General features: G+C 35.2%; 1 protein-coding gene across 3 annotated transcripts in view; it reads left to right on the top strand.

Annotated features, from left to right (window-relative positions):
• Nucleotides 1-14,430, top strand: part of CEP120 (centrosomal protein 120) — a 38,532-nt gene that overhangs the window by 7,915 nt on the left and 16,187 nt on the right. For 2 of the 3 annotated variants that reach the window (XM_038124860.1, XM_038124862.1), the window contains exons 7-17: nt 1,029-1,256; nt 1,500-1,707; nt 2,751-2,861; nt 4,121-4,307; nt 6,847-6,996; nt 7,803-7,985; nt 10,270-10,366; nt 10,456-10,608; nt 11,250-11,339; nt 11,717-11,809; nt 13,396-13,557. In XM_038124860.1, the coding sequence (XP_037980788.1) occupies nt 1,029-1,256; nt 1,500-1,707; nt 2,751-2,861; nt 4,121-4,307; nt 6,847-6,996; nt 7,803-7,985; nt 10,270-10,366; nt 10,456-10,608; nt 11,250-11,339; nt 11,717-11,809; nt 13,396-13,557 (1,662 nt within the window). The remainder of the gene's footprint in view (nt 1-1,028; nt 1,257-1,499; nt 1,708-2,750; nt 2,862-4,120; nt 4,308-6,846; nt 6,997-7,802; nt 7,986-10,269; nt 10,367-10,455; nt 10,609-11,249; nt 11,340-11,716; nt 11,810-13,395; nt 13,558-14,430) is intronic. The other variant, XM_038124861.1, reaches the window with a different exon arrangement.

Here is a 14,430-nt window from a genome sequence, read left to right as displayed (position 1 = left end):
ATGTGCACTGATGTGTTTGGAATTTATTCTTACTCTCAAACAGTCTTAAAACATATATGATGCGTATGTGGGGAATTATGCATGTTTGCATTATATGTAAAGAACAATTTTTTGAACAAAAGCTCTTGTGCAGTCAGATCCACATTTTGATTTACAGTTTTCTTCCTTTGAGTTCTCACTCAGCATCTTAAATCCTAGGATATTAGATCAGAGCACTGTGTTTTGATTCTTAATTTTAACACATATTTCCAAAAATCAAGACTTTGGTTGTAAAAGGTGCTAGTTGCCAGACTAGAGTCTGTGTGTGTATATATGTATACTGGCAGCTCACACCTTTCAGCATGACAGTTTTCCTTAAGTGCAATAAATATTAAGGATGGGAATACAATGTTCTGATCTGCTAAATCAAAACTAAAGTGACTCTTATTTGGGAAAAAGCAAGTTAGTGTTTAAGTTTCAAAGAGTAACTTTGAGGAAAATAGATTACCTTAGTGTGTGTTGGTTTTTTTTAAGATCCATCTTTCACTCATATGTATGGCTGTGTAAGGAATAAACAGCTGAATCAAGTTTTCGAATTATTATATTTACCAGGAATTAAAACCACTACTTAATTCCAAAAATCCTTGCCAGTTAAGTGGTGTCTAAATATATGCCCAAAGCCCTCAAGCAACTTTTTTCATTACTTTGCAGTCATGCATTTTATATGCCTATGCATGAAGGGCAAGGATCTGTGGTGTGTTTAGAAGCCAGAGTACTGAATTTATCCTACAGAAAGAATGATATGACAGGTCCTCAGAAGGGCAGTGCAGTGATTTGCTGCTGCCCTGCCAGTGAACAAATCCCACCTGCTCAAAACTGACGTTTCATAGCTGTTCAACGTTTCATAGCTGTTCTTATTCTCAGCATGCAGGGATTAGGCTAGGGATGATAACTTGTTGTATTTATGCTACCTTTAGTGGAGGGTGCACAGATAGTTCCAGTGCAAATCACACATACCGGTTACTTTCTAACACCTTTTGTGTCTGCAGATTCATCTTTGCTGTGGGGACCACTCTCTTGGAAGCACTGAAGTTCCCCTGTCAGGACTGCTGAAGAGAGGAAATGTGGAGATTGACCAACACCCTGTGGCAATAGAAGGGCCATTTGTTCTTGTTCCACCAAATAGAGCTAAACAGAAATTGCCACAATTGCCTCTGGATCTGGCTCCTACTGTTGGGGTATCTGTAGTTCTTCAAAGGGAGAACTTGACTACCCAGGTATGTCTTACCTGTTCATTGTTGGTTTAGACACAATTTCATGTTAAAAAATTATTGGCGTTTCTTAATCATATTTGACTGGGTTTTATGTAAAAAACAAAAAAACCCTGAAAGATTGCTTAATATGAATAATTGTTTCATTGGGATTTTTCTGTGTCTGAAAAATAATCTCATACTATGAAATGTCAGACAGAATTTTTCAATGCAAGCTGTGCTCAGTAAGAAAACTATCATTTCATTCAGCCTTTGGTTCCCTTAAATGCTGCAACTGAACCCAAACAGCCACAGGAGAAAGTTCTTTCACCTGTTAGTGGAAAAACGGAGAGCCAGCAGCAGAGATCCCAAAATGTCCCATCTCAAGCTGACCAGTGTTCTTCAAAAGAAGAAGTAGCAACAGAGAGTGAAGTGGAAAGTCTTAAGTTTGAAAAAGGCCCAAAACCAAGGAAAAGGGGTATGTGGTATATAATTTCTTTGCCCAGTTGCTAAGTGTGGTCTTGGATCATGTACTACTCCTTTCTAGTATATTCATGAAGTAGTACTCACTTCTGGTAGTAAATTTCAGGCAAGTCAGAATCATTTGTATAAACAAGTAACAGAAGGGGGATAAATGTTGTGATTTGAACATGATCATTGTTAAGTACACTTGCAGGAGCCAAATTAGAGATTTGGGGTAGTTTAGATTACAAATGATGTGGATGGTCATAAGCTTGAAAAATTATAAAAAAAGTTTTTGGAATTTCCTGGAGTTGTGACTGAGAAGGTTTAGTGCAATGCCTATGAAGAAACTGACTTGCTCAATGAGATGAAATGGTCTAGTGTTAATTTATTCAATAGAAAAGCAGGTATAATGTGGGATTTTTGAGTTTTCTAAGGAATTTGCTATGTGGGTTATAATTTGTGAAGACAGATGTTCATATAGTACGGATTCCTGAACAAAACCAAGCAACTGGGTTGTTTTTTTGTTTTTACATGATCATTTTGTTCTGACTTGGTAGCCCAAGCCCTATGAAGACTTGTTTCTGATTTGAGAACTGGGAAGTGGAAAAGTGGAAGAGGAACAGAGATAAGAAATACCATGATAACAGAATAAATCTCAAAAAATGTTGTTTTGCTAAATCTAACTGAACATGAATCTTCTTATGAGATGGTTTATGAATAAAGTGGAATTATTGTTTTTCTAATGATATTTGTATTGCTGGTGTTTTGAGCTTTGTCCTAAAGACAGCTCTGTAGAGGAAATTCTGTGTCCTAGAATGGGCTCTCAGGATTTGTCTGCTAATTCAGACAAATTTTCTTTTAACCCTAACTGATCTTATCTAAGCAAGGATTAAGTCCTTTATATGGAATGTAAAAAGAAAGTATTGTGAACCCAGCAGCTGGTTTGAATCTCTGGTTAAGAAATCCAGGATTGTGCTTTTTTATTAATAGTAATAGTAATTTTATAATTCTGTTTTGCTAAGATGTAAAACATGTCATTTCACATTTGTCTTTCAGGGCTGGTGGCTGGCTGCCCTCAAGAGGTTAGCAAACAGTGTTTTGAAGAGCTTCCAGCTTTGAAATCACAGAGCAGAGCAAAGTCACCTCTGACAGATCTGCAAAATCCCAGTAAGGCAAAATTTATTGAATTTAGTACATTAAATGAAATTTGACTATAGTACCAACTTAAGTGGATTTTAATGGATTGTTTACAGTAAGCTGTATGTACTTAAAAACTGTATGACCTTTAAATTCCATTCAGCCAATTCTTTGCACCAAGCAATCTACTGACATTCTACCTGAATCACTTGAAATAGTTTCATTCATACATTGTGTTAACTAGCTGATGTTGAAGTATTACAGCGTTTTTCTTTTTTGTAATGTTACTATTAATGCAAGTGAAACACTTAGAAAAAAAGGAGGCAATAATAAAGTCAATGCTAGTAACAATATATTTCTTTTAAAATTACAGAAGTGGAAATGGTTTAAATAATTAGGAAGGAAGTATCAGAACAAGTAGCACTTACAAAAAGCCATTGAGTTCTTATCTGATATTTTCATTCCCTCATTTTGTAGGGGCTTGGTAGCCCAAATAGCCCTTAAAGTCTCAAACAAAATGTCTTCAACATTTTTCAAGAACATCTTTTGGAGACCTGTCTATGGACTTGTATTTTGATGTTTTACTCTCTGAAGGCAGTATTGTGTCTCATTGTAAGGATATGAGAAGCCTGGATGCAATTAGGCAGGCATTCAATGTTTCTTCTGCTTTCTAAGTTATAAAATGAGTGTCACGGTACTTGGGTTCTGTGACAGAAGCAGATGTGCTTTGCACATTTTAGTTTGCTTCAATGGCTAAACCTCAGCTTGAGGCCAAGGGTGATGCTGCCTTACATGAGCACAATTTGCCTGCTAATCTGATTGTCTTTGTAATTCCCCTAAAGAAGTTAGTTATTTTTAAAAAACCCTAAATTTCTAAAAATATTTCTTTTCCTATGCATGCCCTCAAGTTGACTATGAAAAATTAGTATCAACTGAAGTCTTACACCATCTTTCTGAAGAATTTAATTTCTTTGATGTTGTTGTAAACTTTTATGGATGAATTAAACCTTACATAGCTTCAAAGATTAATAAAGAAAGGAAAAATATTACAGTCCTGTAAGAAGATTTAAAGTACATTGGATTTTTGGTGTTTTTTCTTTGGAAGCAGTAACTTACAGAAGGAGTGGTTATTTTTCACAGTATTCATTTATTTTACAAGGAATAGAAATCTCTTAGGGAAGCAACCAATCTACTTGCATTTAAAATGTGACACTAATCTTTGATATATTGATGTTATTTTGGGCAGAACAAGTTATAAAAAATGCACATGAATTCTTTTGTGTTTTCAGCTGATAACACAGCTGGTGGTCCAGTAGCGATATCTCAGCCCAACCCTGTGGGTGTGTCTAGTTCTTCTGAGCCCGCATCAGCACAGAAGATTGTCATTCCAGCAGCCTCTCACCATTTTTGCTTTTCAATAGACTTAAGAAGTATACGTGGTCTGGAAGTTGGTTTTCCAATAAATTGCATTTTAAGGTACAACTTGCGTTTGTTATTCTTGGAAAATACAAAGCTTTTGTAATCTGAGTGATTGCTGGTGGCATGGTGCCTCTTTGCTTCTTCATGCCTTTTAAAATGTAGCTGATTTTTAGTAGCAAAATAATGTAGAATGTTCATCTGGCTTATCACTAAACTGAGCATTAAAGATGGTATGTAAAACTCTGCCTTTTGCTGTAGTTGGTATTAAATCTTTCTAGCTACATTTCCAGCTCATCAGTGAAGTGATTTTTTTTCTTCTGTATAGTTTTCCACATTTCACCAAGAACTCGTCTCAGTGTTTTAGTAAGAGACAGATCACTGGTTTGTGTATGAGTCCAAAGGAAGCCCATTCTACTTTCAATGAAGAATCAGTGTAGTTATATGCATTTCTGAGAGACTTGTAAATACAAGGATAATTTTGATGGTTTAAAAAAGAAAATCTACTTTCATTATAGTAATTATTGATGGTGTATTTGAAGTGAGTGATTAATAAGAGCTTTTACAATTTGTCTTCTCATTTCCATCTGGGTGCCTTTGATGTTTGTGATGAAATGTATCTTCAAATGGTGATTCAGTCTGAAAGCATTGAGGATTTCTGACTGGGGAGGTGCCTCTCCATTTGCTCTACCTCTTTTCTGGCAGAGCTTGATTCATGAGTTTTAACTGGTTGCTGGGAAGTCTAATTGTGGTGGTGGTTCTTGGGGTTTTTGTCTTGGTTTCAGACAAAGATTTTGTCTGAAATAGGTTGAAAAGGTGTGGATAAGATGTAGGGCTAGAATATTTTAAAATACACCTACTATAGAGTGCATCATTAATGTCTTTCCATATTGGCTAGATTACTAAATAGTATGCAGAAAGCAATGTACAATAGATGGAATTTTGCCACATAAAATCTTTTATGTAACTTTTCAATCATTAATTTGTTCCAGAACAGTAACAACACCTAGGTTTTTTGTTTTATGGACTTGAATTTTTATAGTCAGTGATGAACATGGCAAGAAGCTGAAGAGTATAAACATCCAGATGCATAAACATTAAGAAAAGTTGCAGGGTAAAAAATTGCATATTCACTGTAGATTGGAAGCATTATTTTATTCTAGTCTAAACAAGCTCTTCTAACAGTTCTTCACAAAAGGTGAAGAATGCAATTTTTATATATAGATGTATCATTTGATGCAGCTTTTATTTTATTAGGAGCTTAGCTGATGGCTGGCATCATTAGTTTGAACAAAATGAAGTTTAAGAGGTTCATGATCTCCCCTTTGTTACAGTTGTCTCGGTTTGGAAAGACAGGTGCGTACTAAGGACGGCAGGAGCCTCCCCTGAAATGGAGAATGTGAACTCCCTCCCACTCCAAATTGCTATAAATTTTAAATTAAGGGGCTCTCGGGCAAAAAATATGGGAGCAGAAAATAACAGTTCATTAATAAGGAAGAAAATAAAAGGATAAAATAAACAATGCAATAAACTGAAACAACACTGACAGAGTTGGAACACAACCTGACACCCTGTTGGTCAGGGTGATGGTAGCAGTTGAATTGGAAATGTGGCTACAGTCTTCCTGGAGTGCCAGGTGTGGTTCTGCAGGAGCAGGGATCCTGTAGAAAAAGATGTAGCCTTCCTCTGATAATCCAGTGGAAGAAGAGGCAGCTGCTGTTCCTCTGGGAAATCCAGTGGAGAAGCTGTGCTGGTATTCCAAAATCTTCAGGTTATATCTGGGTAGGAATGCTTGTCTCCGCCCTCTGGGCAGAGCATCTCACAATGGGATGCTATAGTTCTTATCAGTCATGCAGGGAAATTCAATAGCCTGTTATCAGCAGGTGTCTCCCTGGAGGGAGGAGTGGTTGTGGAAGAGACAAGGAAGACTGCTCACATAACAGAAAACAACTGCCATACAGATGGCAAATAGAATACATCTTGCCTTGCAGTCTGGGACAACAGTTTATCATGCATTGGAATGTGCCAGTAGAGTGGTTTCAGGCCACATTTTAAGTCATATTGGTAAAATTATTTGACTTGCCTTTCAGTCAATTAAACTTTGGAAATGAAAAAGCTAATGAAATGGTTCTGACACTGTGTATATGTATACCTAGTTATTTATATAGTATAGTATACCTATACTGTAGTAATATCAGTTATTGCATGTTAGTCTAGTCTGAACTGCAAGTGCAATTACAGATGTTCTCAAGTAACAATCTACACGTGAGTATAAATTTTTCTTCTATTTGTCTGCTTCGTTTGTATAATTATTGCAGAGTTCTAGTAAAGTATGAATTCATCTGGTTGTGTACAGGTTATTAGACCTTCTTTTGTCAAAGCAACAGCCAAGATAAAGAAGCTAGATTGTTCCTGAAGTAAATGACAACATGAATACTTGAGAGTTAAGTTCTGTTGTTGAATGTACTAGTATAAATTTCTCAGACTTTGATGCAAGTCATGCTTTACTAAATGATGTCTAAACTGGTTTTCCTGTTGCAGAAGGTACAAAAAAGTTACCTTTATGTAGAATTTTTATTTTTGTTGTTGTTTTTATTAGGTACTCGTACCCATTTTTTGGCAGTGCAGCACCTATTATGACAAGTCCACCTGTAGAAGTTAGAAAGAACATGGAAGTCTTTCTTCCAAAGTCATATTGTGCATTTGACTTTGCAACTATACCACATCAGCTTCAAGATACTTTCTTCAGGTAGTAATTTGCAACTTTTTATCTTAATTACACTTGTCTAGATTTGTTGCAAATGCAGTCACATTAAAATTATCAGTTCTAGAACTTAGTAAATGATTCAAGGCTAATGTCAATAAATACTTAATAGCTTACTCTTCCAGTGTCTCTATTATCATTTAAAGTTCTTTAGTTTCTCTCTTGCATACTTAGGTATTGTTGCTTACAGAAACAAGTTCAATTGCCATAAATTTTAAAAGTAAAGCTTGATAGCATCATTTTTGACCAAGTACTTCTTGAAATATGAAATTCTTTTCTTTTTAATACGCAATGACTATATGATATCTTTGAAAATACAGCAGGTACCTGGAAAATAGTTTGCAGTGTTGAGGACTGTAAAACAGTTCTCCTAGTAGTTCAACCAGCTTTCAAGAAATTATTAAGATGTAACAAAAAAATCATCAAAATAGCAGTGTTTTGAAAGTAGCAATGGGGGAGCTGTATTTTGAGTGACAATGACTAAAATTAATTTGTAAGTATTTATAAATGAAGATTATCAAGTTGTGTTAGCATTATTCTATCTGTCACTCACTGTAACATTGTTAGTCCCTAATTGAAGAAAGGAATGTTAACTGAACCAAGTGATTGAGAAGATAAAAAGTCAGTCAGTCTCATTCCTCTAAGTGAAAGGCAGTAAAACCAACTCATATTTTGACTTTGGTAACCATCACTAATTTAAGAAGTTACTTTTAGAACATGAGGTTCTTCTGAATAAGAATACCTCCTCTGTCATTTTGATGCCTGACATGAAGATCACGTCTTTGTTTCAGATTGCCTCTGCTGGTTGAATTGTGGCACAAGGATAAAACAGCCAAAGACTTGCTTCTAGGAGTGGCAAGGCTTCAGCTTTCAAATGTTTTGGCCTCAGAAAAAACCCGCTTCTTGGGTGGGAACGGTGAACAATGCTGGCGTCAGACTTGTAATGAAACAGTCAGTTTCACAGCAGCACAAGGGTAAAACTATTTAAAAAATACTTAGCTCTGTAGCAAGTTTTCTAGAGTTGTTTGTTTAGTATTTCTCTGAAAAACAGCCAACTTTTCCTGCATAGCTTTTTGAATAGGTAAACAGGCTGCAGAGTACTGCAGTATGCAGACAGGGAAATAGGCATCCACGAGATGAAAAGCTAAATTGGCGCTTCATATTGAGCAATGTATACTTTACTACCAAAGTCATTGTAACAAACCTTTATATAATCATGATCCTGGGTAAATTAAACTTCACATACACATTAAGAAATAAACAACTGGAAAAAATGTTATTGAGACACTTCCTTAAGTTACTCAATTATAGAAAGGGTTGATATTCCATAATATATTTGACATTGTTTGTCCATAGTATGCTTTTAGATACAACTGACTTCAGTGAAAGTTAGGAGGGCAGATACACCCAGAGAATGGAGATGTCTCCTGTTTCAGGGTTGTAGCAGGGGTTTCAGCTTATGTACCTCAGAAGGAGCAGTATTAGCTGTTATTCTGTTTGAAGGCAAATCTTATATATATAAGACCCCATCACTGCTCTATATAAATATAATGTGTGTGTGTATGTGGTTTTTTTTTTGATTTGTCATTACTTCTGTCCCGTGTCCTTGTTGAAGATTATTAGTGTTCACAATCAGTATCTAGACCTTCATCTTTTCTGTGTAATGATGGAATTTGATTATGCCCTTAAAAATAAACTGATTGCTATTAAGACTGAGGTCAGTTTTAAACCATTAATGCAACAGATTTAAAAAAAAGGCATTTTATATTTAACTCACAGGAGAGTTCATGTTAGTGACTGGTATCTCCTCTCCTCCCAACTTAATAAGAAATTAACCTCTGGCTTTGTTTTAACTTCTGTGGGAAAGTTGGCATGGTCTGATTCTGTGAAGAGTTACTTTAAGGTCTCACTATACATTAAGGTTCATACTTTTAGTTAAATGAAACCTGGTTTTGCACAAAACATAACCACTAGATGGCATTCTCAAAATGTAATCAGGTCTGTGTTTTGCTGGGCTGACCCATTCTTATCCTTGCTCTTGTTGATCCAACCTTTTTACCATGGTATGTTCAACAGACTTGTTGAATCATTTACTCAGATTTCTGAAGTCAATTAATACAAATCTTATTTTCTTTTTTAGTCAGTAGCTGATAGAAAGGTGTAAGAATTTAATGCAGCAATTTATTTTAAGTGAAATACAAGGATTTATTGGGTTTTTTCCTTTGCAAATAGAAGTATAGTGTAGAAGGCTGCAACCTTATAAAAAGCATTTTAGTGTCATCTAATCTATATTTGCTGAAAGTGAATTTCTGTGACAATTTCAGCATCTTATTATAAGGAATAATAATTCCTTCAGCATCTTATTGCTTGGTATGTTCTGCAGCTTCCAGGTGACAAGTGATTGTGTAATTTGCCTTACTGAGTGATTATCACTGAAAGGAGAGGTTTTGTTTTGGCTAAGGTCTACACTTCAGTGTACTTTCATGTGGGACTTTTGATAATTTCCAGATGCATGACTTTCTGTTCCTTCTCCCAATACCTTTCTGTGCAAAAGACTGGCTTTGTTTGCTACAATTTGACTGTGATTAGAGATGAGGGAGTTGGAAACAAGCTGTTCTTAAACAGAAATCACAACTACTTTCAAATTAATTTATTAAAATACCTGTTATGTAGGTATTGTTTCACTGTACAAAGGCAGATAGATTTTTTTTTAACCTCTTTGTGATTTAAAGTTGCCAGTTTCCTATGCTGAAGCTTCCAAAAATGTGTTTTTAGTAGTCCAGTGATGTTTTACCACAAATTATATGCTAAGTTACTTACATTGTGGATAACTAGAAGGTTACTGTGAAAGTCTAAACAAGGAAAGCTAAGGAAATTTATTGAGTATCTTAAGTTGAAGTCAGCAGCAGTGCCTGTGTATGAACAGTTAAATCATTAGAAAGATTTAGGACTGTAGGTAAATTTTGGGTTATTCCCTCATTGCAGGGATGTGTTGATTATAGTAATTCGTTAGTTAACTTGTCATTGGAAACCTGTTTATCTGTTTAAGTCAGAAGGCTTTCCATATATTCATAAACTAGGCCCTAACTTAACAGTATATATAGCAGAGCATGTTTGAGCTCTCACATAGGCAACTGTTAAGAGATTCTGAGCTTGCACAGAACAACTTCAGCTTTGCTGTTTTGTGTGTTGTCTTAGAATTCTTTTTTGTATCTTTAGACAGTTTTAATTAAAATAACATTCTAATACTATCTGTAGGTCAGGCAGCAGAATAGCAGAGCTTTCGTACACCATCACCTTGGAAGACTACGGACTTGTCAAAGTGCAAGAAGTTATGGTGTCAGATTCTTCTCAAGTAAATTTTTTATAAATCTTTTCTTTTTCTTTTGAATATGTCTTAGATAAGTTGAAGTTCCAATGAAAAATCCACTCTTATTATATCAGGATGTAGGTGCTGGTCAGCAACGGCATGTCCCTCACACTCAGCTTCGCTGTGCCCCAGAAGACCATCCAGAACCTCGAGAAACTCTGGAATACAAAGCAGCACTGGAATTAGAAATGTGGAAGGAAATGCAAGAGGGCATTTTTGAAAATCAGGTTTTTACTCTCTTTTTTATTACCTAAATAATGTGATTACCAGCAAAGTTTTAGCAGAACTGGTACAGAGAATAACCTTAATTATATTTTATTTTACTATTTCAAGTAAGAATTAAATTTTACTCATACAGAATATTAAAACTTCAGACGTAAACTACTCCATTCACAAATTCCATGCTCTTACTTAAGGAAGATGGTTAATTCTTAAGTAAGTGAAGAAAGTGCTGGGTTTGAGCTGCAGAATACTATCTTCACAATTTCCCATTACTCTTTATTAAGTACAATAGATTCAAGATTCAAACTATTGATATTAAATAATAATTCTCTATTCCATTAGTTCCATCTCAAAAACCATTGCTGTCTACTCTTGAGGTTATTCTAGGTGGTTTTGTTTACTTCTTTTTACAAGGTAGTGAAAATCTAGTACTTCTTTGGATGTTTTTCTCCAACATCCATTTACTTTGTATGTTGTACTTCAGTTTAAGATGTCTTTCACTATCAGAATCATATCTTGAGCTATACAAGTCATCATACTAAACTCTTTTGCTTCAAGACTTAGGTCTGCTAGTACTCTAAAGGTGCCCTTCCAGCAATTTTGATCTGGTTTGGGGATTTTGTTTTTTTTTTTTTTCCTCTAAAAGCTTAAAAAGAAGGAAATGGTCCATATGCAAGCACTTGCAGAGGAATGGAAGAAAAGAGACAGAGAGAGAGAAGCGTTGGTGAAGAAAAAGGTAAGAAATTCCTCCTTGTATTTGCAGAAAGTCTAAATTGTTAGAAATCTAACAAGGTATTTGGTAACATGTATGAAGGGTGTGCAATTAACCTTTGCACCTACTGATATGCAAGCAGATAGTCTGAAACAGTGTAAAAGAATTAAAAGTAGCCTTTAATCATAGAGTATTTGTTAGAAATTTCCTTAGTTCAGTTTGCTGTATATGGGAGCTGTTTGATTGCATTTTACTTGCCTGGTCAAAAAGCCCTTCTGTGGCCTATGAGTTAGAAGTACTCCATTGCAAGTTCTTACTTAAGAGCTGGATATTTGTTTTATATGGAAATTTCTAAATAAAAACTATCAATATTTTGTACTTTTTCCCCCTCCTTTGTTTAGGTAGCAGAATATAATGTTTTGGAAGGACAGCTTCAGAAAACCCTGAGAGATCTGGATAAGCGAGAGCGACAGCTTTTTAGTGCTGAATCGGAGGTAAAAACTGGTTGTATTAAACAGTGTAATTACATTAGCTATTTCTATAAGGTCTGAGTTTTCACATAGTGACAACTGTGCTTTGTTTGTAAGATACTAGCTAGCCACATTCATAGTGATATGTAGAGGAACACTAGCAATTAAGCCAAGTTTTGTTACAGCTACACTTTTTTACTGAAACAGAAATTCAGTGAACTTTTAAATGGCTTGCTAGGTTATACAGAACTGTAAACCTTCTATTCTTGGCAGAATTAATGTCAGTGCAGACATTTATGTAACGTTATATCTCCATTTCAAGTTTAGCACTGTCAGGTGAGTGTTGTACACATACACGAGAGTGCCTTACTTCAAAAAGTAATTTCTAGATTGACTGTTGAAATAGGAGAAGGTGACAAGGAGATCTAGGAGAAACTTCAAGTTTTGTTATCCAACATTTTCAGAGTTCCTACTTCTGTTTATTTTTTTTCAATAGTGACAGGGTGAAAGAGGATGCAGGAGAAACCAGTAACTATCACTGTACTGAACACCCCCCAATCTGGCAAAGTGTGTATGACTTCAGGGGTGTTGGTCATATGAAAAGAGAAAATAAACTGCCTATTCTTGTATTTAAGAACAAACTCAAAATTATATAAGTAAAATACTGTGGTGTTTTAGCTGTCCAAAAAACCTTTATCTTTCCTCTTTGTAACTCAGATTAATTTTTCTAGCCTACTAATCCTTTCTGTGCTTATAACAAAATTGAGAACTCCCAACAGAGAAATTCGCTGGCTGTCTGTACCTCAAGATGCAATTTGTGCTGTAAATAATGTTTTGACTTCAACATCTGTGCAAAAAAATCTGGTGCTCAGGTTTGGCCAAGTGCATTTCAGTCTGAGTAGAAGTAGTTATTTTGAATCTTGTGTCTATTTCTCTAAAAACTTTCTCAAAGTTTATTAAGATTCTGACCTGAGAGCTGGAGATGATAAAAAACAGTGGATTCAAAAATCATCTGGTCAAAATGATGTAGTGTTCAGTTAGCAAATTACAGTTTGAGAATCGGGCCATTGGAGAAGTTTCTATTCATCTAGCAGTTATCTGGGACAGTAGCATCTTTCTAGAAAGTTCAAACATGTCAAGGATTATTCTTCTGTTTATCTTGATGAGAAATTATCTCAATATGCTCAATATGTTTGAACAGTGCAGTCTCACTGACTTAAAGACTTTTTGGCTGTAGCTGTGACTTTCGCAGTCTGCAGTGAATTGGAGTATTTAGCTTTTCACTTCGTAGTAGGAAGGTGAAAGTGAAGCCTGCCTTGAGCAATCATGTACAATCATTTAAATTGTACAGAAGAGCTCCAGAGAGCTCTGTTTTACAGTAGTCAAGCAAGAGTATATTTGTAGCCCAAATACAATAATTGGTAGACTGTTAGTTAAACTGAAATTCAATAAGAACATATATAGTGAACAGTTGGACAATGGGAATTTTATTATTTAATTTCAGAAATTAATAACAATCTTTCTGTCATGTATAGCAGTAACAGTTATAAGACTTTTCAAGTGAAGCTCTCACTCCTGTGGATTAATGTAAATATGTGTCTCTTTTTAAGCTTCAAAGAGTAAAGAAGGAGCTGCAAGCAGAGCATGAACGAAATCTTCAGGTGCTTCAGGATTCTGTGCGTCGAGCCAGGGAGGAATGTGCACACCAGCTAGAGCTAGAAAGGTCAAAAATCAAACAACTGGAAGAAGACAAGCTTCGCTTACATCAGCAGGTATGTATGCAATAAAAGTGAGCATTTTTCTAAGAATACCAAATTCAGTAGTGGTTTGGAGGCAATTGCATTCTAGCAACTTTGTAACAAACATTGTATTTAAATTAGGGATCTCTGTGCTGAGATCCATCCGTGTCTGTCTTGTCCGTTGTATGGCCAGTTTGCAGTGTGGTGCTTGTGATTATTTTTTCAATGTTGAAAATCAAATTTCATTTAAAAGCATACATTACATGAAGAACCTGAACAGCACTGTACATTTCAGTAACTTAAATAATTGTTGACAATTAACATCTAAGTAGTTTGACCGTGCAGTTAGTTTTATTCTTCTATTGCAAAAGAGTATTTCTGTTATCCTTATTGGGACAGAAGAGGAAATTCTCTTGTTATTACAGTCTTCTATTCTGAGAGTAGTACTTTCTAAACAGAAAATTTAGACCATGTTCTGTTGTCCTGTAAGCTAACTTTGGCACTAACAACAAGGATAGTCTAGACATTTTTCCTGACTGTTAAAGTAAACTGTAAAAGCTAGTACTTATTTATTTTAGCTGTTATAGCATGAGACACTTAATTTGTTATAAAGTAGATTAAATCTTAGAAATGCCTAAATATTATGAAAAGCATTTTGTTTATGTAGATTAATTACTTGCTTTGGTGTTTTTCATGTCTCATATGTAATAGTGATAATCCAATATTAGCTTTCACTGTTTGAAAAACTGTATCAGCAAAAGCCATATTTTTCTACTTAGGAAGAGTTGTGATAGATTTTTGTGAGTTTTTTAGTTCTGTTATAAATACTGTTATTAACATACTTCTTTACTTGTTTGCATGTGTTAACTACAGTACAGTGAACTTTTTAAAAATGTAGCTAACACA

This window comes from Motacilla alba, chromosome Z, assembly GCF_015832195.1.
Source record: "Motacilla alba alba isolate MOTALB_02 chromosome Z, Motacilla_alba_V1.0_pri, whole genome shotgun sequence".
Taxonomy (NCBI): Eukaryota; Metazoa; Chordata; class Aves; order Passeriformes; family Motacillidae; genus Motacilla; species Motacilla alba.
The sequence above is the reverse complement of the archived record's forward strand: the minus strand, read 5'-3'. Positions and strand labels throughout refer to the sequence as shown.